General features: G+C 40.4%; 1 protein-coding gene across 7 annotated transcripts in view; it reads left to right on the top strand.

The window, feature by feature from the left end:
• The window catches only part of SARNP (SAP domain containing ribonucleoprotein), a 48,478-nt gene extending 23,425 nt beyond the window's left edge, over positions 1-25,053 (top strand). Inside the window, exons 10-12 of one of the 7 annotated variants that reach the window (XR_009048570.1) lie at positions 1,661-1,725; positions 19,542-19,631; positions 20,666-25,052. Coding sequence is in view for 4 of the 7 variants with exons in the window: in XM_057704215.1 (XP_057560198.1) it covers positions 19,542-19,631; positions 20,666-20,710 (135 nt within the window). In the remaining 3 variants the exon portion in view is untranslated. Of the gene's footprint in view, positions 1-1,660; positions 1,726-14,228 lie in introns of all 7 variants that reach the window. The other 6 variants (XR_009048571.1, XR_009048572.1, XM_057704217.1 and 3 more) reach the window with 6 other exon arrangements.
• The last annotated feature ends 219 nt before the right edge of the window (positions 25,054-25,272 follow it).

The following is a 25,272-nucleotide window of genomic DNA, read 5'->3' as shown; positions in this document are numbered from 1 at the left end:
ATATTTATTCTTTCTTCTCATCTTCTGGTACGGGATCTGTTGGTGGCTCCTCCACGGTTGCACTGTTGCTCTCTGAGCCAGTGTTACTATCACTGGTCCCTTCCTCTGCCAGACTGTCCACCCCCTCCTGCCCGCTCTCCTTGTCTTGAGAAGGTATCTTGATACTGAAAAATGAGGCAGGCAGCTCCATATAATCAATGGATTAGTTTATTATAGGGTAACTTACTTATAGGGTAGGATCAGATAGAGGACAATCTGTAAGTATTCACAGCTGCAGTCCACACTGCTGAGGGGCCATTGGGCCAATTTTATATTTATAGTTAACCCATTGTTTGGGGGTATGTGCTTGGAAACAGGAAGTGCATTCCCAAGTCAAGATTTATGAATGGGAAACTAGTCTCATGGGCGCCAGGAATACATCAATGAAGGTCTTCATTGTTGTTTAGAGACTAACAAAGCATAGAGGCCACCCAGACCTAATGATCATTAAGCAATATCTATTAACTATAAAGCCCTTGATGACAGAGGAGATTTACTACACAGTAAATATGTAGAGTCAGTGGACGGACAGGAGGAACTGAATGGACCCAAGATGTCATCAGTTATGCCAACAGCCGTATGTATGTTCCATCAAAATTAACAGAATTGAACATCGTATCTCTTACTACTTAGCTCATATGGACACATTCCTGAGAGGAATTTGTCCATCACTCTTATTCTGTCCACCTGAGTTATACAAGAATATCAGCCTTTTCCCTTCCCTTCCCTTGAGTCTTTCTCTATGTTGTACCTGTTTATATTAGACCTCCTGTGGAGGCTGAGTAAAACATGAAGAGATACATTTATTAATTTTGAGCAAATTACTAAACTTCTTTGGTCCTCATCTATAAAACTGGGAGGAACACCTAACCCCATGTTTGTGAAGAAAAAATAATTGTATATTTGCAGTTCCCTAACATAGTGATACTTTGACCCTCAGTAAATTTTAATTTCCTTCCTTAGTTTTCAGTTCTGGCTTTATCATTTTGAGTCAATTAACTTCTGTGTTTTAGTTGATTGTTGATAATATTACAGGTTCCCATTTTAAATTCTAAAGAGTTAAAATGAGATAATGGTAAATTGGCAGAACTCTGTATGAGCTCTGTTCTCTAATAACATTCATTGTCACACATATGTTTTAGAGTAGTGCTTTGCAAGTTCTGTGCCAAAAGGCTAATTTTTAAAAATTTTCAACTCATTGTAGAGAAGTACTGTTGCGAAATAAAAATGTCAAAGAAATGTTAAATTACTTTGGAAGTTTCTAAACACTCTCAATTTATGGACTTAACTGCAGACTGAACAAACAGTTTGGAGATCGAGCACTAGCACAGACCAGATTTTGAGTAGCACTGCACTAGAGTATATATGATTTCTTTGAAGGACTGCTTTGTTTGGAGGCTTGTGACTTTCTGAGATGTCCTCTTTGAGTGTAGGTTCCATTTACGTTGATCATAAATCCTGATTTTCAGAATTATCCTAATTTCAATGGTTCTAATTTGCCTCATAAACCATTAAAATGTCCCTGCTATCTAGACCACCACTGTCTAGTAGAACTTTCTGTGATGATGGAAATATTCTACAAAGTATTGTTCTATTGAATAATCTGTGTTATCTAATACAGGCATACCTCAGAAATATCATGGATTCAGTTCCAGACTACCACAATACAGTGAATATTGCAGTAAAGTGAGTCACAAATAAGCAGTGTACATTCCTAAATTGAAAACTACTTTACTGCTAAAAAACAGGTGCTAACTCTTGTCTGAGCCTTCAGCGAGCGGTAATCATTTTGCCAGTGGAGGGTCTTGCCTTGATGTTAATGGCTGCTGACTGATCAGGGTGGTGGTTGCTAAAGGTTGGAATGGCTGTCGCAGTTTCTTTTCTTTTTTTTTTTGCCAAAAATGCATTTTTTATTAAAAAAATTCTTGCTTTTAATGTCCTCAAACAACCAAGTGGCATTCTGAACCTCAAACTGCAGTGTTACTAAGATGTAGCTGAAATAACTGTGTTGTAAAATAATTTATGCTTATTATTTTTAAAAATTCAGCTTTATATACAAAAAAGACCTGTTTCAGTTCCTTCCTAAATTTAGTACAAAATACAGTGTATAAAAATATATCTATTCCTTGCTCCTGAATTTTATTTTCACACAGTTAATAGATTCTCCAAATTACTTTATATTACATAATCACTTGAAGTAGAATTAAGGATGGGACAGATACATAAATTACATTATAAAATCAATTTAGAAATATATAAAAAATTATCTTTGTCTAGGAGTTTACAAAATGAAGGAAATATGTATGTAGTTTATGTAGTAAATATAAATCTCATGCTGTGTGGAGTTCTAGACAAATGCATTTGGTAGGCGGTTTCTTAAAATAAAACAACAGTGAAGTTTACCACATTGATTGATCTTTTCACAAATTATTTCTCTGTAACATACAATGCTGTTTGATATCATCTTACCTACAGTGTAAGTTCTTTCAGAATTGGAGTCAGTCCTTTCAAACCCGACTGCTGCTTTATCAACTAAGTTTATGTAGCATTCTAAATCCTTTGTTGTCTTTTCAGCAGTATTCAGAGCATCTTCTCCAGGAGTACATTCCATCTCAAGAAATCCCTTTCTTTGGTTATCCATAAGCAACTCCTCATCTGTTCAAGTTTTACCATGAATTGCAGCCATTCAGTCCCATCTTCAGGCTCCACTTCTAATTCTAGTTCTTTAACTGTTTCCACCACATCTGCGGTTACTTCCTCTACTGAAGCCTTTGAAGTCATCCATGAGGGTTGGAATCAACTCTTTCCAAACTCCTGTTAATGTTGATTTTTTGACCTTTCTCCATGAATCACAAATTTTCTTAATGGCATCCAGAATGGTGAATCCTTTTCAGAAGGTTTTCAATTTGCTTTGCCCAGATCCAACAGAGGAATCACTACCAGTGGCCTTATGAAAAGTATTTCTTAAATAATAGGACTCGAAAGTTGAAATTACTCCTTGATCCGTAGGCTGCAGAAGGGATATTGTCTTAGAAGGAGTGGAAACAACATGAATCTCACTGTACATCTCCGTCAGAGCTCTTGGGTGACCAGGTGCGTTGTCAGTGAGTAGTAATACTTTGAAAGGAACCTTTTTTTCTGAGCAGTAGGTCTCAACATTAGGCTTAAAATATTCAGTAAACCATGTTGTAAGCAGATGTGCTGTCATCTAGGCTTTGTTGTTCTATATATAGAACACAGGCAGAGCCCTAGAATTTTTTGAATGGTAAATGAGCATTAGCTTCAACTTAAAGTCACCAGCTGCATTAGCCCCTAACAAGAGAGTCAGCCAGTCCTTTGAAGCTAGGCATTAACTTCGCCTCTCTAGCTGTGAAGTCCTAGATGGCATCTTCCTCCAATATAAGGCTGTTTCATCTGTACTGAAAATGTGTTGTATGGTGTAGCCACCTTCATTAAATAGCTTAGCTAGATCGGGACAACTTGCTGCAGCTGCTACATCAGCATTTGTTGTTTCACCTTGCACTTTTATGTTATGGAAGTGGCTTCTTTCCTTAAACCTCAGGAACCAAGCTCTGCTAGCTTCAGACTTCTGTAGCTTTCTCACCTCTCTCAGCACCCTTCATGGAATTGAATAGAGTTAGCGCCTTGCTCTGGATTAGGCTTTGATTTAAGGGAATGTTATGGCTGGTTTGATCCTCTATCCAGACCACTTAAACCTTTTTTCACATCAGCAATAAGGTTGTTTCACTTTCTTATCATTCTAATGTTCAGTGGAGCAGCACTTTTAATTTCCTTACAGAACTTTTCCTTTGCATTCACATCTTGGCTAACTGTTTGGTACAGGAGGCCCAACTTTTGGCCTATCTCAGCTTTTGACATACCTTTCTAGCTTGTTTTTTTTCGTTTGGGTTTTTTTTTTTTTTTTTTTTTTTTTTTTTTGGACTGTGTTGGGTCTTCATTGCTGCATGTGGTCCCTCTTGTTGCGGCAAGCACTGGCTACTCTTCGTTGTGGTGCGAGGGCCTCTCATCGCAGTGGCTTCTCTCTTGTTGAGGAGCACAGGCTCTAGGTGCTCGGGCTTCAGTAGTTGCAGCACACAGGCTCAGTTGTGGTTCATGGGCTCTAGAGTGCAGGCTCAGTAGTTATGGCGCACAGGCTCTGTGGCATGTGAGATCTTCCCGGACCAGGGCTTGAACCCGTGTCCCCTGCATTGGCAGGCGGATTCTTAACCACTACACCATGAGGGAAGTCCCACCTTTTTAGCTTTTGATTTAAAATGAGAGATGTACAACTCTTCCTTTCACTTGAACACTTAGACACCATTGTAGGGTTATTAATTGGCCTAATTTCCATATTGTTGTGTCTTGGGAAATAGGGAGGCCTGAGAAGAGTGAGAGAGGTGGGAAGGGCCGGTTGGTGGGGCAAAGCACACACATTTATTGATTCAGTTCACTGTCTTATGTGGGCATGGTTTGTGGTGCCCTAAAACAATTACAGTAGTTAACATCAAAGATCACTGATCACAGATCGTCGTAACAAATATAATAAAAATGATGAGAAAGTTTGAAATATTGCAAGAATTACCAAAATGTGACACAGTTATGAAGTGAGCAAATGCTGTTGGCAGAATGGCTCCAGTAGACTTGCTAAACATAGGGTTGCTGCAGACCTTCAGTTTGTGAAAAGTACGGTATCTGTGAAGTACAATAAATTGAAGAACAATAAAACAAGGTTTGCCTGTATGCTAGTCATTAGCCACATGTGGTTATTGATCACCTGAAATGTAGCTAGTATGACTAGGAACTGAATTTTTAATTATTTTAAATGTAAATAGCCACATGTGCATTGGACAATTCAGGTCTACCTTGTATCTCCCACACTGCTTTCATACTTGGAAATAGCATAGAAATCCTTTATCAGACCACCTATTTGAATGGCTGTTTCCATAGCCCAGAATTTTTTAGTACTTATAGAATATAAGCAGTTTCAGAGTGAATTTGTAGACGGAGAGAAATTGGAAGAAAGGGAATAAGAGGTAAGAAGAGGAAGTGTTCTTTTTTTCAAGTAACTTTTTTTCTAGAACTTAGTCTTCTAGACCCAGATCCTGGAATTGCAACTGGTTGCATTCTCACTGAGAGTTGCTTGGTTCAGAATCTTGTGTTTAACAAGATTTCTCTATCACCAGAATGACTTTTTACCTAGTATTTGCTTGGCCAGAGGTTAGTGATAGGATTAAATTTTTATTTATGGAACAGCCAGATCAGCACAATTATGTCCACCTCATCCTGGAGTCCTGGGTTCCAGTATAGCCTTCTCCTGTGTAATTTGGTCATCTGTCTTTAAGTTTTACAGTTCTCTAGGCACAGATTTCATTCAGTTAGATATGGTGCAAATAGTGGAGGTTAGTAGGTGATGTGGAGATACCTCTTGTTCATCCTAGTATCTTAAAAGGGACAATGAGAGACCCACCTCCTGTCATCTCATTGCATGGAGTTTGTGTTTGCTTGATCCAGCTTCAGGTCTTCGTTGCATCCTGGTTTCTCTTCAGTAGATTCCAGTGAAGAATAGAGAGAGAGAATGTGTGAAGAGGAGTGAGTCATAGTGTTTGTGAGATTTTTTTTTTTAATTGCCACAATCTGACCATCTCCTCTTCATATTTTATTTATTTTTTAAAGTGTACAATTTGATATTTTTTCTTAGTAGGTCTATCTGTTTTATACATATTAATACATATATATCTGGCAATCCCAATCTCCCAATTAACCCCACCCCAACACTCCCTCCCCCATATTTTACATATATGGCTTCAACAGACTATAAATTTGAGGATATTGACTTTCTCCTAATCTTCCTAGGCTGACTTTTGCATGACTGCTCATGTATTTCACTTTTCAGTTCCACTAGTATACTGTACACATTAGGCAGTACACAGAAACTTAAATCTGGCATCCCCTCCTGTCCTCCCCCCCCACCCCCCCCAATCATCTTCCCTCTCTCCCCCTGTCCAGGAAAGGCCTGTCCGTTCATGTTTCCAGCTCAGGTCTCAGTGAATAGAATCCTGTTGGTTTAGGATAATGGGAAGTGACAGGGCAAAGAATGGCACTGGCATTTATAGACATTTTTTACACAAGAGGCTATAAATTGTCCCCTCCAACTCTTTGGACTATTTGAGGATAGAATGGCATGCTTTTCTCCTGTAAGCCTCATAGTCACTATGGGCTGAGAAACCTCCCACTCCCTCAAACAAAACAAAACCCAGATAAATAACCTCTGCCTAGTTGGTTCTGATTGATCACCAGCTAAGTTTTCAGTCTTGTGCTTGACTGGTTTTTTTTTTTTTTTTTTTTTCTCTTGTCAGTTTTCCATGCCTCCCGAGAAAAGTAGTGTTTGAATCAGTCCTCTTGGTGGAGGACTTGGCCTGGCACATAAGAAATTCATCTCTGAAAGGAATGGATAAGGGAAATAGATGGGAAGCCAGCTCAGTTACATTGGTTTTGGTAAAAATTAAGTCTGGGCTTAGCGATGTTAACTGATGTAGCTAATTTGAATGGATTGGTTTTTTTGTTAGTTTGTTTTCAAACATTGGGAAAGTGAAACCTGATACTTTTAGGAAGTTACAGGAAATCCAGCTAGGTAAGTGTTACAAACAGACAAAAACACCTGGCCCAGGCACTAAGCAGAAAACTGGGGTGTGGTTTATACTTTTATCCCTTCCTGAGAATGTGAGGGGCATGTATGTGTTACTGCTTTTTGATTCTTGATTAGTGGTAGTAAATGTTGACATTAATACATCTTCCTTGCTTCTGTACTAGGATATTACTGAGTTTTCCCTACTTGTAGTTCTTCAGATAGGTAACTATCCTAATGAGTTATCATAAGGGGCCAGTAAACCCTGAAGGCTACTTTTTCCATGTTTGTAGTTTTTGCCAGTTTTCTTTCCTGATGAATATATACACAGTGTTAGAATATATCAATAAGGAACTTCCCTAGTGGGCCAGTGGTTAAGACTCTGCTCTCTCAACGCAGCAGTGGTTAAGACTCTGCTCTCTCAACGCAGGGGGCCTGGGTTCGATCCCTGGTCAGGGAACTAGATACCACATGGTGCAACTTAAGAAAGACCGGGCACAGCCAAATAAATAAGTAATTTTTTTAAAAGAATGCATTGATAAAAAGGTTGAAAACAAATTAAATATTCCTCTCCTGCCTATCTTCTTGTTGCTGAGGCTGGCAGCTAGAAGAATCTTAGGTTGCTGCAGTGATTAGTTTCACGAACCTTTCATGTAATTGTGTATTTTTGCTCACTGTTGGTTGGGGATGAACGACTTCAGAGTGAGAGATATATTGGACCTGCCTTGTTTTTGAGGAGCTTGTCACTGAAATGTGTTGCGATATCAAAGAGGAAGCTGGGACAAAGAGTCACTTCCAAGCACAGGAGGGCACAAGTGTCTTCTAGCATACAAATTTCATTATGGCTTGTCTCCATTCACTCTCTGCTGGAAGGCCTGTTTGATTCTATCAAGATTCCCGTCCACAGTATGAAATAGTGAAGAATGTTTGTCTTTCCCCTTTAGCAGTGGGTTTTGGTACAGAGGTTAGTCAGTGGGATATGGAGAGAAGGAAGTTCACACTGTAGATTTAGAATTCGACGATATTTCCTGGTGGTCCAGTGGTTAGGACTCCAAGCTTCCACTGCTGGGGGTGTGGGTTCGATCCCCGGTCAGAGAACTAAGGTCCTGCAAGCTGCACGCATGGTACAGCCACAGAAAAAAATTTGGTCACCAGCCTTCTCAGAGTGCCTATAATTGGGATTTGTTAGAGAGTTTAGGCATATGTATACAAACCTTTTCCAAAGGAAGAACTGTGGGACCATGCATAGGACATTATCAACATGGAACTGTAAGAACCTGAGGAACCAGCCAATAAATAAATAAATAAATAGTAAATTTATTTATTTGGGGGGGTGGGGGGTGCTTCCCTGGTGGCACAGTGGTTAAGAATCCGCCTGCCAGTGCGGGGGACAAAGGTTCGAACCCTGATCCGGGAAGATCCCATATGCCTCGGAGCTACTAAGCCCATGCACCACAACTATAGAGCCTACCCTCTAGAGCCTGTGAGCCACAACTGTTGAGCCCACGTGCCACAACTACTGAAGCCCGCGAGCCTAGAACCTGTGCTCTGCATAAGGAGAAGCCACCACAATCAGAAGCCTGTGCAATGCAATGAAGAATAGCTCCCACTCTCTGCAACTAGAGAAACCCCACACGCAGCAACGAAGACCCAACACAGCCAATAAATAAATAAATAAATACATTTATTTAAAAAAAAAAAAGAGGAAACATAAGCTATGGTGAGGAGTTTGGTGGAATAATTTTTAAAGGGGTAGAAAATTTAGATCCCAGGATAAGTTGGAAAAGGATGCTGAGTAGGTTTGGGTTCTTTCCATCCATATATACTCAAGCAGCAGTACTTGGGCCAGATGCAACACAATTATTTCCTTTTCTCATGGTGCCCCATGAGACCAAGAAAAATTCAGGTAGTAGGGTTGTAGGTGGAAAAAACTTAAGTGTAGATCCTCTCAGTCATTGTATTTCATTGATCAAGGGCTTTGGGGGGAACTTCCCCCCCCCCCCTTCATCCTAGATAGTCATTTTCCCCCAAAATTGCTTCTTCCACTTGAAAAATTGTATTATTTTAACTTACATTAACCAACAAGAAAAGATTAAAAAAAAAGAAAGAAAAGATAAGAACAGATAATACAGATGATAGAGATGGCAATTGAGAGTGGTTATCAGAGAAGATGCATTTCAGAAAAGCCAAGACCCAGCTCCACATAGTCCTCAGCATTTCTGGGAGCATTTTAGGACCCAACCAAAATCTAATCAGTCCTTTAAATCCCCTTCTAATTCATAATAATTTGAAAATAAATATTTGGCTTTTTTTCCCCCTTCTTCTACCTCCTTCTCTAAAATGAAAACACATATGCTGCTGTTCTTATAGCCTTCCATTGGAACAAACCTTGAGGGAGTGGTGAAGGAGCTGCTTCAAGAGGAAACAATAGGGAAAACTCTCTGACCTAAGTTTATCCCCTCATCTGGTTCTTCATTTGTCCTTGCTGAGGAACAGAACTTGTCTTTTGTCTGTAACACAAATACATCTTTACCTCCCTCCCCCCCCCCAACCTGCTCTTCTCACTCTCTTCTATTATGGTTCCAGTCAATGATGTCATTATGTGTGCCATTCAACCGCTGTTGAACCACTTGGCTATAGGAATTTGGAAGAGCAAAGAGGCAGAATGGAATTTTTCTCTCTCCTGCCCAGGGCTGTTGAAAATGTATTCTAATTTTAACTAGAGAAATAGGAGTCAGGTTTTTCTTTGCTCAATTTCTACCCTCCCTCTATGCCCTAAACCTCAAATACACACTTTTACCTGGCTGTGGATGAGAAAAAAATTGGACAAGAAATTTTAGGAATATAATTTGAGCCCTTTAGAGGAAAAGCTTTAAAAATTGGGGGAAGCAAGGTGAAATTTTTGGTGCTATATTAGCACTTATGGCTGGTGTGTTGCCCTGTTCACTGTAAATTGGATCTTTGAGAAGTTTGTGGTAGAGGGTTTATACGTGGTTGAGACCGCTAGGATCTTGTACCATTTCATTTTATTTTTCTCTCTGATTTCATTCATTGAGTTTGAACCCAGAGAACTAGAGAGTTTGTAATGAGAAGAAACCTCACTCTTTTCTGTTTCCTCTGCTTGATACCCCACCCCCACTAATGTCTTTGCATTCCTTCTTCTAACATGTCAGAACTGATGACTTTGATAAAAAACAAGTTTTATGCCTCTCTGTGGTCCCCCTTAGTCTTTGCCCCAAGAGTAAACATACCCTGGAAAAGGAGAGGAATACTGCATTCTGTTGAGTCTATTTTACTTTTAAATACCTTCAGCTGTTTTTGCCAACCAGGTTCTTGGGGTGGGATCATTCTCTGAGTGCCAGTTTTTATTTTTATTTATTTATTTAGAAAATTTTTTGGCTGTGCCTTGCGGCATGCAGGATCTTAGTTCCCCGACCAGGGATCAAACCTATGTCCCCTGCAGTGGAAGCCTGGAGTCTTAACCACTGGACCTCCAGGATAGTCCTTGAGTGCCACTGTTAGACTCTTAGCACCTGAGGTTTTTAAAACCCACCTGTAAAGCATATCTGATTGTATGCCTTGTTGTATGTCTAATTTTGGGGTGACCAATAGCTAGCCTGACTCTCTAAGCAGAGCAGTATCTGTCCGATCACTCCAGCTACTCTCCCTAGCTATAAAATGTGAGCTGTCTGAATCCAAGTCTGTCCATCCTTCAATATCTGTATGAGAGGGAAAAGTGTGGGTGTTTTTTGGTTTGGGTTGTGTTTTTTTGTTGTTTGGTATGTGTTTGTGTTATTAATTTTTTGGGGGTGTTACGAGATTTTGGTGTTCAAAAGCTCTTCATGATGTGAAAACAGTAGCAGTATAGGAATGTTTGAGATATTTTTACACTTGAGAGACTAATACTTGAGTAATACTGTTTGTTGGGCTGACATTGATAAGGATAGGTAACATTTTAAAGAATACATTTGGGTTTGGTTCAAGTAAGGTTTAATAATTACATGATAGTTCATTTTCTTATGTACTCACCAAAATAGTAAAGTTGCTTTTTACGCCTGAAAACTGAAGCAAGTCTAATAAAATTGTATAGATTTTGGAGTTGGAGATGGGAATGAGACAGGGCATCAGATCCTGAGATGTTTTATAAGAGGATACTTGGTAAGTGATGTTTGCAAACTAGCAAAGGCCCTGTTTTTAATGAAACCTAACACCCCTTTGTAAGATGTAGAAAATGTTAACTTCTTTCCTCCCTTCCCTTTCCTTTGCTACTCTTTTCTTGTATTTTTAAAGAGAGTATTTTAACCCATTTATACCTTCTCATCCCCAGAGCAGATTGTTAGGACTGATGTAGAAATGTATTTTCAGAGTGTTCCACACTTGGCTTTTATATCACATATTGAATCTTTAAGTCCCTAGCAGTGAAGAAATCTTGTTGAGGAGGAGATTATGCTTGAAATGCTTGGTGTCTGGATGTTAGAAAGTGTTTATTGGTTGAGGAATTTATTGAAGTGTAGAGTAGAGGAGGCAGTTTCAGAATTTTCACCGTCATGCTCATGCTTGGATATGAAATGTTTCAGGAGGAAGAGCAACTGGAAATGAACAGACTAACAAGATGAGAGGTTTTATATGATGGACCTCTTTAGTGCTCTAAATGAACAAGCAAAACACATGAGCTTTAAGACAAAAGCCATCTGTTCGCCTGTCTGTTCTCTACTTTACTGATACTCTCCCTCTTCCTCTGTATCAGTTCTATAGAAAAAAAAAAAACCTTTGTGTGCTTGAACCTTGTTCCTCTGTCTTTTCCTCACATACCTGAGGTGTTCCCTGGTCTTGTTTCGGCATATTCTTCCTGTATTGAACTCCCCTGGTAAGAGTTTCTGTTCCTCTATTTGAGTTCTAGACGGGCAGCAAGACAGGTGTGCCTTAGAGCAAGCTGTGATTCCTTAATAGCTTTTTTTACCCCTTCACATTCCTGCCGCTGAGCTAACCTGTTTGTAGGAAGCATAAGCTTTTTTGGAAGGCCCCTAGTGCTTAGGGGGAAAATTGGAGTGGAGTAGTAGCCTTATTTGCTTTTGTGAGTTTTTTTTTGGTTGGGTGGGGGAGTTTTTTGTTTGTTTTGTTTTTTGGTCTATACTGTCTCAGAGCTATTTGTGATTATTCCCAATTATTTTTGCACATAGGGATCACCAGGAGTCCCTTACGGTTCCCTACCCTCTTCCTTTTGAGATTCAGATTTATTAGGTTGGGGTGAAGCCAGAAATCTGCGTTTTAAAATACTTCCAGTGAAAAGAATCTGTTTTCCTAGCGTTCACTGTAAATTTCTGAATGCTTAGGTAACTGGAATCCTTCATTCTCTGTATGTTTTGGCTAAGACAGAATTCACCTCCCCTCAGAAGTTTTTTGCTTCCCTCTACTAACTTCTTGACATTTCTGCCAAGCTCTGCATCGCTTATCCTTAAAAGCAGCAGCTTCCTGACTTTTGAGGGAGGGAGGGTGGGGACTTTTAATAGAAACTTGGTTTCCAGGGGTCTCAAGTGTGAAGCCTTCATTTCCTCCACCTTCCTTGCTTTGTCCTACAATCAGCTAGAGCAAGACCGAGACGACCTCCTCTGGGGTTGGAGAAGAGTGGGGGTTGGGCAAGAAGCTTGATTTGGACAAGAGAGGAAAAGTGATGGGAGCTAGTAACTCAGAAGAGTGGTTCTGATCTGAATATGTAGTGGGGCTTCAAATACCGTAAAGATAGGAGGAGATACAGTTCCTGGTAGTCTCTAATTCTGGTGTGGCTTTACAATTCCTGGTATCCTTCTGGCCCTAGAAGGTTGATTCTGATCTCAACAGTTAAAAGATTGTTGAGAGTAGGTAAGATCGTTGTATTGCGAGGTGTGTTATATGTGTGGCAGTATTGGAGTGTCTCTTTACCCTGTGTGTGCTAAGATCATGGCATACCCTCTGCTAGTCCAGTGCATCACCTTTAGTCCTGCTTAGGCTCTGTGCGTTGGTCTTTAGGACCACCTCATCTTCTGTGGTCTGGCAGGCATAAAGCCTAGGGAATAAACATGTTCAAATGAATTTCAGGAACTGGGGCAGGGAGGTGACAGCTGTGTGTTTAAGCATTAAAGTGTTTCTGAGAGAAAAACCATCAGTTGCTGTCATTCACCCTGAGAGTATGAAATTGGAAGCCCACTCACCCTGGAGTGTTTCATAACCTTTACCTCTGGGAAGTCAAGGCCATGTCATTATTAATCTACCATCGCCTGAAAGCCCGCAAGCTCTGCTTTTCATCCTGCCATCAGTCATGTGGCAGTGAAAGTCAGGAAAGTCACCAGAAGGCTCCCTGTCTTCCTTTTTACCTCACTGTTACCTTACATTCCCTTGGAAAATCAGATTGGCCTGAGAACTATTAACATCCTGGTGTGGTAATTCATTTACAAAAGGGGGCAATTATTTGGGGTTTTTTGCAAACTGTGATCATCTTAGCCCACTAACAGCCTCTCTTCCATCACTCCAGGGAAAAGACTTCTGAGAAAATAACTGGTAAAGTAGAATAAATAAAGTGGCATGGTTTAGGTCCTGATGGGAATACATATGAGACTCTTACATTGAACAGTGTCGGATGTGAGCAATAGCTCAGTCATTAAAACAGCTATAGGAGAAGGACCAGCTCCAACTCAGCAGTACCTAAGCTTCCCTGAAATGCCCCTTTCTACTTGTAAGGATATCTCTGACTGAATTGTTTCGATTGGAATTTCTACTTCTCACACATAGTGTAAGAAGGGATGATGTGAGTGAGCTTGTTGTACTGACCAGAAAAAATACCTGGCTTGGTTAATTTTTTTGGTATCCTATCAGAATGGTGAAGATATCTTTTATTTGAATTCAGTAAATACTCTTGCTTTGAGTTTTGGAATTCACTGAATTCAAATTCCCTATATAAGTGTGGGTTGCATTTGGGTCACTGTTTTGTTTCTCCTAGTTTCTCCCTATGATCCAGAGTGGCACTGGTAATAAGACTGAAGAAAGTGAATGCTTTTAGCACACAGCTAATTAAATCAAAGTGGACTCCTTTTGGCAGAGCAGATAACCCTAGCACACTAAGCTTGAAGCAGTACTCTTTATTGTATTCAGGATAAAATTACTAAGTTTTGAAAAATGTTCACTTGAATTTGAGTCTTGAAGACACAAGTTGGGTTTGGAAGGTAAAGCTGGAACTCCATTTTGGGTAGAGATTTTATCTATGGTCCTCTTTGCTATAAAAAGAGGCAGTCACTTTAGAAAGCATCTGTGATATTCGGGCTGCCAGTTGTTACAGCTGATCTTCCACTTGCGGCTTAATTCCTGGCCACAGTGTATATACTGTGGAAACCATTAACAAGAGCCCTTCCTTTAAAATTTCTAGCTATAACCTTGTACTTCCATCCCCTCTCTTTTTCCTTCTTAGGGCATTGAGGTTTGGGGGGTGTTGTTGTTGTTTAATTAATACCACTGTAATCAGAGGGGGTGTAAGTTCTTAAAGGGTCTGGATGTTCCATCTCCGTCTCTCTCTCTCTCTCTCTTTTTTTTTCAGCCGTGCCATGCTGCACAGCTTGCCCGATCTTAGTTCCCCGACCACGGACTGAACCGCGGGCCTTGGCTGTGAAAGCGCAGAGTCCTAACCACTGGACCGCCAGGGAATTCCCTGATCTCCATCTCTTGATCCTCACATTTCTCTCTCACCTCAATACTTCTGGCCTCTCCTTCCTAATACAAATATTTTCAAAACCATTTGCCAGGGACAGGCCATACATTTTGCTTCAAACTTTATCGCAATCAGTAGAAAGAGGACAACACAATTGTACTGTTCCCAGTGAGTCACAGGGTTCAAAAGGTAAAACTAACAAGTTGCTCAGCAAAAGCATAATTATTTTGGGTCTGGGAATCAGAAAGAAAATTTTCCCATGGGTCCTCATAACGCAGTAATGTAATGAACACTGGCACACATCTTTCTAGTCACTCAGTTGTGAATTCATAAGCCCCACGAGGTTAAGGATCTTTGTCTTATTCATCTCTATATTCCCAGTGCCAGAACAGTGCCTGACCAAAAGTAGGCTCTCAGTGGATATTTGAATGACTAGTGGATGAGTGGTTTAATTCTATGGTTTCAGTTTTATTGACAGTGTTGATAGAAACTGATGTTGTATAATTCAGTGAAAGCAATTCCTCCGGGGCCTTTAGAGTACCTGGAATTAGGTCTACAGAGTTAGAGGTCACATCCTTGCTCAGTTCCTTTGGACGTTACATTATATAGATATCTCTTCTTGGAGTCATTAATTGTTAGGGATGATGAAATCAGTTAAATCCTGGCAGCATAGATTTTTTTTAGGGTCCCAGAAAAAGAAGATGGTAATGAATAGTACTGTCTGGTGGAGAAGACAGTACTTTTGCTGCATTACTATTCTGCTATACTTTAACCCTAAATCTGATCCTCTGTCCAAGTATCATTTGCCTTGCAATGTAAGGGAATTTCCTTGTTGCCTTGGTAATGAGTCTGATTCTTAATAACTTTTGATGACTTCACTTCTAGTGTAGAAGAATGAATGGCATTGTTAGCTTCAAAATCCTGTTGGTGGTCTCACACTTTGTTTCAAGGACCATAAGGAAGCAATAGAAATAATGGTTAACATTTATTCAATACTTATATGATAGTCCCTGTGTACTAAGCACTTTCACACATGTAATTTGTGTCTTGGGGCAATCTGGAATGTCTCAGTCTTTTCCCTCAGCAGGTATCATTTTCTTTATATTGTCCAAGGATCTGCCAAATATGAAAGGGAAACAAGAAGAAAAGTGAATTTTGAAAAGTTGAAGATGTCTTCTGAAGGGTTCAGTTTGGAACTGTCTTATTCCATGATGGAAAATACAGTGATAGTGATGCATGGGGTATTTGGCTTTCTCCCTGTGCTGCTTATATGGGCGCTCTCCTCTTTTATGCAATTCTCTTTCTTATTTTTATTGTCAAACTTTTGAAAAGAAAAACAAGGCAGTTATTGGGAGATATGAGTGAGGATCGTGTATGCTGAAATCATTGACATTGGCCAGTTAGCTGGCTTGCTCTTTAAATCTTGGGTGAGTGAATGGGGGAAGTGAAGTATATGGACCAGTTGAATATCCAGTGCCTGTATTTAGTCAGTGAGGACAGGTTTCTCTTCTGATTTTGGATGCAAGTTGTGTGTTTTGAAGCGTTTTCACTTGATAGCAAATAAGGGTGCTTCAGATTCCAGCACTTTTCTTCCCACACAGGAGCAGGCCTTGGAAGAAAAAAGATTTGTTCGTGGTTGAGGGTTTGTGGGAGGGAAGTGGGGGAGGGATGAAGAAGGGAAAGGTTTGCAAATGCATATGACACTGAGCTAGAGGGGTCAGTGCTGCTTGCAGATGCACAACCCCATTTGTGCACTTGAGCATGGCCTGGGGGAGCATTGGCCTGATGAATGCAGAGAGAGATGCATTTCGATCGAGGTAATTTCCCTCAGATGGGTCTCACCATCCCATGAATCAAAACCTGTCAGCAAGGAGCTAAAGATGGAGTGAAGTTTATTGTACGTTTGTTTCCATGCGACACCGTCACGCCAGAAGGGTCAAGTGAGAGAGATCATTAGAACTGTGTTGATTTACTGGGCCTGTTGTGCACTTTCCCTGCAGGGCAAGGAGGAAAGAGGCCTTAGTAGGGGAGCTGAGGGGCACTGGGTAGGGAGACAAGGGCAGGCATGCACAAAATAAATAAAACCCTCACTGGTCTGTGTGGGTGAGGGGTTGGGCAGGCTGTTTATAGAGGGTGGGAGGTGGGGGCATCTATATTGTGTTTTTTTTTTGCCCCCCACTAGAGCCCTTGGTAGATTTGGAGCAGATGCTCTTCCAGGAGAGGCACCAAAGGATTAAAAAATCTCAAGGGGAAATCTCTGATACTAGCCTTGGTGGCTAGAGAAATATATCCATCCGACCCCACCCACCCTTCTTTTCCTCCTTCGTTCTTTCCTTACGTTTGAGCTCAAAAAGAAACACAGGAAATTTAATTTAGAAGTCAAACTCCCCATTTGGGGATATAGCAAAGTAGAGAACCAGAGGAAAGTCTGTCCCACACATTCCAAGTGGATGTAGGCTTTGTGGTGAGATCTCAGAAGGGAGTGGTCCCAGGGTTTGTGCTGAGAGAATAGCTGGGTTTCAGAAGTAGCATCTTCCTCCGTGATTTGAACTTGCTGAAGTATCCCTAGCACAATTTGAATTGAATGAAAAAAAGTACATAGTGGTAGTTCAGCAAGATACGATCTAGTCCTTCCTATCCCCAAGAAGGGTATGGTATGCTCCTTTTATTCCCTTAAAGCTGTTTCCTGCTTGGCCTGGAGGCTTAATGAAATGGAAGTTTTTCATCTAGAATGTTCTATCGAGGTTCTCATTTTGAAATCTGCATTTATATCACTTATTCACTTTTCATGTTAGTGGTGGTAGACAAAATCAAGAAAAACTTCCTAGTGACTTTGGTAAGGAAAAATATAGTGATGCCTGTGTTCGTTGGAAATCCTAATTCTTTTCACACAGTTCAACAGATGGAATAGCCAGTTAGCCAAAATTAGAAACAGATTCAGTAGAGAAAATCTTTAGTATGAGACTACTAATTGGAGTCCTTTCCCTAGATCCCTAGTTAGTTATGAAGTGGAGGCCTGTGGTATGGTGGAAAGGGGGTGGGATCCTAGCATTGACCCAGTCATTTGAGTGATGTAGAAGTTGTTGAAGTAGTTTACAGCTACTTTTGGCTAGGATCCTAGTGATCCTTCTTCCTTTGGAAATTAAGCACTGCTTCCATTCTGCTACTGTTCTTCCAAATAAATGCTTATGTGAGATACCTGAGGTCTTGGTAAAGTTAAGAAAGTGGGTTCCTGAGTAAAATGTCTTGGGTTTCATTTCTGGCTCTGCCACTTAAGTCTTTTGTGAGACTTGGGCAAGTTGCTTAATCTCTCTAAGCCTCAGTTTTCTTATCTATGAAATGATCTACTGTGTATGTACCTGCTATGTTTAAGATTGTTAAAACAACTGAGTTCTTTGTATGATACTGCATGTAAAGGATTTCATATAGTACCTGACACATAGTAAGCACCCAAATGTTAGTGGCTATAATATAATCATTATTATTTTAATTTATGAATATTAAAGACAGGAATACTTCTTTTTTCCTTTGGAACCTGCCTCAGTGTTTTACAGTAGTTTAGATTACATTAATTATGCACTCACTATGGACTTGCTGATGGTTGTAATGAAAAAGGCAGGAAAACTATGTAGGTGGTATTCTATTCTAGTAATACACTGTGATTAAGTGATAACTTAGCTTCTTTCTTACTTACTAGAAGGCAGGTGCAGCAAAAGGGAGAAGATGAACATGTTTCTCAAGCTGAAAGAGCCAAAGTAAGACTGAGAAAGTACTCCTGACTACTGTGTTCAGAGAGCTGGGCTAGTTAGACAGTTTGAACACAGAAGGCTGTATAGCTGCCCTGCTTTTGACCAGGAGGTGGTTCCTCTGGTCATAGGAACAAAGTCAACTCCATGGTTGGGGTTGAGAGTAAAGGTATTTTTAAAATTCCTGTGTCTCTGTAGGTCTCTTGATTGCCTTTCCTTTTGACTCTGGTTTTTGGGACACCCAGAGACATAACCTGCCTATGTACGGCAGGAATATGAACTCCTTGGGATTTTTTTTTTTAAATCCAACTCAGGAGTGCCACTCATAAGCTTGCTCAAAAGTTTGCTTAAGCAACTGTACCCCAATTTTTTAAAAAAAGTTTGTTTCAACACTTCTGACCCGACCTTATGTTGGTTATCTTTTGAAAATAAAGTTAAAGAAACTGTCCTGGCCCATGATGAGGGTTTTATGTATATATGGAGTAGAGGGTCTCCTGGGATATCTGAGAGGATAGGATCTTTGTCTAGATGTGTCAAGTTCTAGAAAATGCTTTTGGGGGCGAAAAAACACCCAGGAAGCCAACCTACTTTTAGATGTTTCTAATCCTAGGGCTGGGCTTTTGATTACTGGTGACAGGTATGAAGAGAAAGTGGAAAAGGAGAAAATAACTGTTAAAGTGGGATAAATAAAGTGGCAGGGTTTAGGTCCTGGTGGGAATATAGTATATATGAGACTCTGACATTGAACAGTGCTGGATATGAACAGTAGCGCAGTCTTTAAAGTGCTATAAGAGAGTGGCCAGCTCCAGTTCATAGTATGCTGGAACATTCTCTCTGATTACAGGGGCAGACATCATGAGTCTCTTGGATGCTTGGAAAAGATCCAGAGCATCTCTGTCAGAGAAATGACTGCAGCTGTTTCCTTATTTCAAAATCATTTCAAACTATTCAGAGCCTTTTGTGACTTTGCTGGGTGTTCATAACGCTTAGCTTTCTTTGTTAAGTTCTTCAGAAACACCACTCTGGCCCCTTCCCCTTCTCTTCCTTAGAAAAAAATGGAACTTGTTAGCAGTGTTCAACAAATAGTTTAGGTGCCTTCTACCAACCTGCTCTCTGCAGATATTATTTAGTAAAGCCTCAGCTTTCCATAACTCCGAACTAGAAAATTTTCTTTAGCACAGAAATTTGTTTTATCAGTATTTGTTCCTCTTTTCTTGACTCTCCTTGTCTTATGAATATTGAAATCCTGCTTAAAATTAAGCTTTTAGTCACTCTAGGGGCAATATGCTATATGCTAGCTTATTCAGTTTCCTATCTGTTTTTTCTGTTTGTGTGATCCTTAGTTCTTGACACAAGGTTGGCTAGCATATTGTAACCAATAAATTATAATTTCATTCCCATTTATCTTGTGAATGGACACTAGCTTGTTTCAACCCTTTTCTCTGTCCCTGAACAGTCTGAGGATGATGAGAAGCTGAAAAAGAGGAAGGAGCGATTTGGGATTGTCACAAGTTCAGCTGGAACAGGAACCACAGAAGATACAGAGGTAAAATATACCTGGAATGCTTCACAGGGCCCTTGAAGGGAAAATGAAGTGAACAGACAGAATGGAGAAACATTGTTATTTCCCCAACCTACTTCTTACGTGCCTAAATGACAAGATTTTTGGTCCTTTGCTTGATACCTGTTTTCTGGATAAAGTGGCCCCACTGAATTCCATCAATATACTTGAGTAATTCACTGTTAGAGCCAGTTAACCTAGTAGGAAAGAACACAAGATTTGGAATCAGTTAAGCTTGGATAAGTGACTCTGCCATAGAGTATTACAATATCTCTTAAAAGTTATAGTGATTTTCTGAGCCTCATTTCATCGTCTGGAAAGTGGAGATAATAGAACCTACCTCGAAGTGGTATTTTAAGCATGAAATGATTCTGTGTAAAAAGTTAAGTATTTAGTAAGTAGCAATGTTTCTGATTATCTGCCAAGCAAATTTCTTTCATCATTTGGTGAAGGCCGTGTCCAACCCAGAAATGAAGTCCTCAAATGAGACTTGTTGTTCTTAGCACTTTATTTACAGATAGTTTCTCAAAATGAAAGAATGGCTTCTTTTTGTTTGTGCGTTAACGCTTGCGTGCATGCACACCCCAGTGTTCTCTGGGGTAGCATTCGCTGAGGCTCAGGGTGTTGGCAGGCGGCACTGACGTGCTGGTTTCAGAGTATCTGTAATGGAAACCAAGTGTCAGCAGAGGTGTATGTGAATGCTTGAAATAATGAATATGTTTAGGGACATCCCTGGTGCTCCTGCGGTTAAGGCTTCGTGCTCCCAACGCAGGGAGCCCGGGTTCGATCGCTGGTCAGGGAACTAGGTCCCACCTGCCGCAGCCAGATAAATAAATAATAAGTGTGTGTGTGTGTGTGTGTGTGTGCGTGTGTGTGTGTTTTAATAAAGAGTCTCCTTTACCCCTTTCTTTAAAAAAAATGAATGTGTTTAGAATTATAGAAATTTATTAGGTGGTGAGAAATTTGAAATGTTGTTTCTTCCATTTAATCCAAATTTACTTCTTTCCATCTACCTCTAGGGATGGCCTCTGAAAATCTATTACCTCACACACTCAAAATCTTAAAGTGTCTTTATGAATAAATATGAGTCAATATTATAGTAAACCCTGAAAATTTCAGAATCTGATCAGTTTACATTCTCCACTAGGAAAAAACTAAAGGAGTTTGTATTCTTTGTGCTGCTAATTCAGAATAAAGCATTACCTGTTGTAAGTAAATGTCTGCTTACTTGCTGACTTGCCAAGATGAACTAGAAGTAAACTTAGGTTACTTTTAATTCTGGTTAAAATTACTCCCTCTTTGCCAAGGAAGCTGTTGTTAAACCAGGCATGCCCACTAAGTTGGTACATTTGACCTCCAAGATAAGGCAGCTGAGGATTTTGTTGAGTAGAAAGGAATAGTGGCTTTTATTGGGAGAGTTAGTATATGTAAGGTTAGTATATGTAACTTTTGTGGCTTATGGAGTTTATATGAACCAGATGACTTTCATTTGATTCCAGAGAGTTGCGTGAGTAATCCAGGTGGAGTGTGCTGGGCTTGTATGCATTCAGCTTCCCCCCCTGCACCCCCCCTTTTTTTTTTTTGCTGTGCATGATGCAGCACGTGGGATCTTTGTTCCCTGACGAGGGATCGAACCCACACACACTGCACTGGAAGCACAGAGCCTTAATCACTGGACTGCCAGGGAAGTCGCACTCAGCTTTTCTTTTTAATATAAATTAAACCTCTGTGGATGGAATGGGGAAAAAAAAAAGCCCCCTCTTCACTGGGGGCAGTGGTTAGAGTGAGGACTCAGTACTGTTTTGTGAGTTACTCCCAGAACAAAAATATCTTTCTCTCTTTCTCTCCCCCTACCCTCTCTCCAACACTGCCTCCCTTAAGAAATCCATGCTGGGGCCTCCCCCACCCCACCCCCCATTTATTCTGTTGGCATTGAAGATTTATATGCCTCTTTGTGGATTTGGAGGCCGAAGGAATAGTTGCTGATTGGGTCTAACTGCCCAAAAGGGCATCCCCTTCACCTTCTCCATGAAATAGCATTGGTCAACCTTTTGTCCTTTGAAATTTCCCATCTCCCCACTGACTGGAAGACTTTCCCTAGCCTGTTTAAGGATCCATTGTTTCCCGGCTAACTTGCTGTAAGGCTGAGTGGCTCTCTCGCCTTCTGGAATCTTTCCATTTTGTACCACTATTCTCAATCTCCTCTCCCCCCCCCCCCCCCCCTTACTCCCCACCATCTTCTCCCCTCCTTATTCTCCTTTCCCATCAAGCCAGCTCTAACTGGTTAACTGGAGAGATTCAGACATTAAATCTCTGGCTGCCAAGCTTAAGCCTGGCCTTCCCTCCTTGGACCTTGTGACAGTCCATGTGAGTTGGGATTAAAGCAGCCAGAAACCCAGGCCACTGTTGTCTTGCAATCTAATTTTTTTCTTCTTGCTTCTTTCTTATAGGCAAAGAAGAGGAAAAGAGCAGAGCGGTTTGGGATTGCCTGATGAAAAGCTTTTGATGTTTTCTGTTCTCCAGTGGTTTCCATCTTTTTGACTCTTCCTGGTCACATATATACCTGAATGCACAGTCATGTGCCTAGGTCCTGCCTTGCAGTGAGGGAGCATGTACCCCAGGTACATCCGTGAACTCCAGCAGCAGTTTGACTTATTGCAGTTCCAACTTAAAGGTTTTTGTTGTTGTGTTGTTTTTTAATTATTATTTTGCTTGTTAATAAAAAAATAGAAAAAAGAACAATGTGTTTTATCAGGTGCTCCTTTGAGTTCTTAGTGCCAGATTAGACCAGATAAGGAGAGCCTCAGGGGCAAATTTTATAGAGAATTGGCTATAATGCCTTTATCCTTTAGAAAAGAGAATGAGGAAAAGGATTATGTCCCTTTGAGCCTCTTTATTTTTCTCTCATACTCACAGACATCCTTTTACTTCTTTATCCTCCATGAAGAGGCCAAGTTTCACCCTGAATCTTTGCTTCAGCAAGTTAACTGACACATTCGAATAAAATAGGGAAAACAGTGTGGGTTTTAGGAGGTGCAAAGGATACAAACACAAGGGCTAGTGATTGGTAGTCTGTTATGGCATAGAGTTCAGAGTCCCTATTCTGGAATCCAGAAGGGCCCTATTTTTAGGAGTGACTTGTCTGGTTTCAGTTGAAGCCAATATGTGGGACCCTGTTGGTTATGCAGTTCAGAAAAGGAGATTGGCTGGGTACCCCTAGAGCTAGAAGAAAGTACAGGGATTCAAAGTACGACAGGATGTCAGAGGTGTTAAGGATTGTTATATAGATCATTGGGAACATACGCTGTGGACTAAAGGCTTCTGTTTTCTAATCAAGCTCTATGCTAGTTTAGGTTGTCTTCTGTTGCAGAAATAAACTTTTGCAGTTTTTGGTGGCAGCATTTCTTAGATATTACTAAAATCCGTTTTCCTTGCTGAGCCTCCTACTTAGAAAGATTTGGCTTTCCCTAAGCAGGGCTGTTTGTTTGTATTTGAAGTTTCATGTAGGTCTGAGACTTTCTAGTTAATCTTTTTGGACGTGTTGGTATAGGGTTTCTCCTCTTAATCTTTACCTCTGTACATCTATATAAGGTTGGGTATTGTTCTTTGGTTTTTTGTTTTTTGGTTTTTTTTGATAATAAAACTTAAGAGCCTGGCAGCTTACCTGAAGACTTTGGTCTCATGATCAGATCCTGTGTTGCTGTAGTATAATTCCTTGTTCCCATTTCTACTGACACCTCTGGTTTTGTAATTAATAGAAAAGTAATGGTTTGATCACCTTCCTAACAAGAATCTCTTTCACAAAGAGATTGCTGGAGGACAAGGACAGGGACCTATGTTTAGATGCTTTAGGAAAAACATGTCTTGGAGAGCAGATCCAAAGATTGCCCATTTGTTGTGAATTTTGCCCCATTCTGAGACTTTGGAGAAATGAACAAAAGGGAACCCTGGTTAAACTTCTTCCTCCTCTTCTCTCTGGTCTCTACTGTCTGCCTCCCTTTTCTTCAAGCCCTGATCCTTAGGCTAGCTTTTCTTCTCTCTTACTCTGTCTCTCTGGAAATGGAAGCAGAATTAGTTCAGTTTTGTAGCTTTACAGAGATTATAGATTCAGTAAGGGTTGTCTACCCAAAATAAGAAAGAGGTAAAGGAACAGAGCAGATGCTGATAGTGGAGTGGACCACTACGTCCTTGTGAAGTTTTCTTCACTTTGTCTCATCCTCCATAATGTTCCAGAAAGGTATTCAGCCTCCCCACTCCCAACCTCTGCCCCCAGGATTCTCTTCCTGAAGCCTAATCAGTCTTTTCCTCACTTAACTCACTTTCCCTATATCTTTGACAGAATATTTCTCAATTTGTGTGGATTTTTTACTAGCCCTTTTCATCCCATTCCGGCTGTTTTTATGTTGGTTAGAAGTCTCTCACCTCCAAGCCTGATCACCAAATCCTCCTCTTCCTGTCTCATTGTAATCATTCCACACATACTTTTTGAGCATGAATAGTTCAGGATGCCCATGTCTTTTTTACTAATTCCGTCTTAAAATAGTAAGTCCCTTGAAAGGCAGAACAGGCATCCAAGCTCGCAATTCTTTATCTGGGATCCAAGTACCCTTCCTTCCTATCCCCCAGTCTCTTTAGTGTAGCCAAGCCAAGATCCAGATGTAGTTAGCTGACTCCAGGCTTGTTTTCCTGTTCTGAAGCTGTGACATTCTCTGCATACCTGGAAGCTCTTAATGAGGGAGTCTATAAAAGATGCAGAGGGAACCAGCTTCCTCAGCTGTAAATCTGCACCTTTTTATGGTTCTCTAAGATCATTCTCTTTTTTTCTCCACCATCACTCTAAACTGCCCTTCCCCCAACTCCAAGTCCTGGGAACTTACAAGAAGAAGATACAGGGCTAGAAGCTTCTATGGGGATGAGGGCTATAAGGAAGGAAGATATGAATAAGAGCAGCACTTCTTGGTGTTGAGTCGTGTTGCCACATCTGACATGAGAAGCAGATCAGGGGGAAGGAAAGACCTTATATAAATAAGTGAGAATAACTATTTTCCCCTGTTCTCTTTTATGAGGTTCCCTGACAGTGTCACTCACCTCTGATTATTGGAATCCACCAAAATCTAATGTCCCCCCGCCCCGCAACATGTCCACACTCTTCTTGTTTTTCCTTTAAGGGACTGAAAAATGTCACATTTTACAACTTTGGGGATCCTTTGAGCCCAAAGTACTCCCAGCTTTCTCTGTATTTCTTTTCCTTTCTTAGTTGTCTCTGCGTTTAATTTTTCCACCTCTCAGGTCACTATTAATAGATTAGAATGAAATATTGTATAGCAACTACTTTGGTGTAATTCCTTGTTCTACCACACTAGCTCAACTGGCTCCAAGATCCTAGGCAAATTACTTAATCATTCTTGACACTTTTTCCAGACTCTGTGCCAATAGCAATCCTATTATGAAGGTTACTGTGAGAATTGATATTATATTTATGTACTGAGCACAATTTGCTTACCATAGTTTGCTTAGTAATCAATTAGTTCAATAAAATTTAGCTCTTAATTTTACTAGGTGATTTACAGTGGAAGTATTTTCTTTTCCCTGAGTAGGTTCCAGCCAGGGGGTAGGGCGCCGAGTG

Source organism: Hippopotamus amphibius, chromosome 12 (assembly GCF_030028045.1).
Source record: "Hippopotamus amphibius kiboko isolate mHipAmp2 chromosome 12, mHipAmp2.hap2, whole genome shotgun sequence".
Lineage (NCBI taxonomy): Eukaryota > Metazoa > Chordata > Mammalia > Artiodactyla > Hippopotamidae > Hippopotamus > Hippopotamus amphibius.
This window is presented reverse-complemented; position numbering and strand designations above follow the sequence as displayed.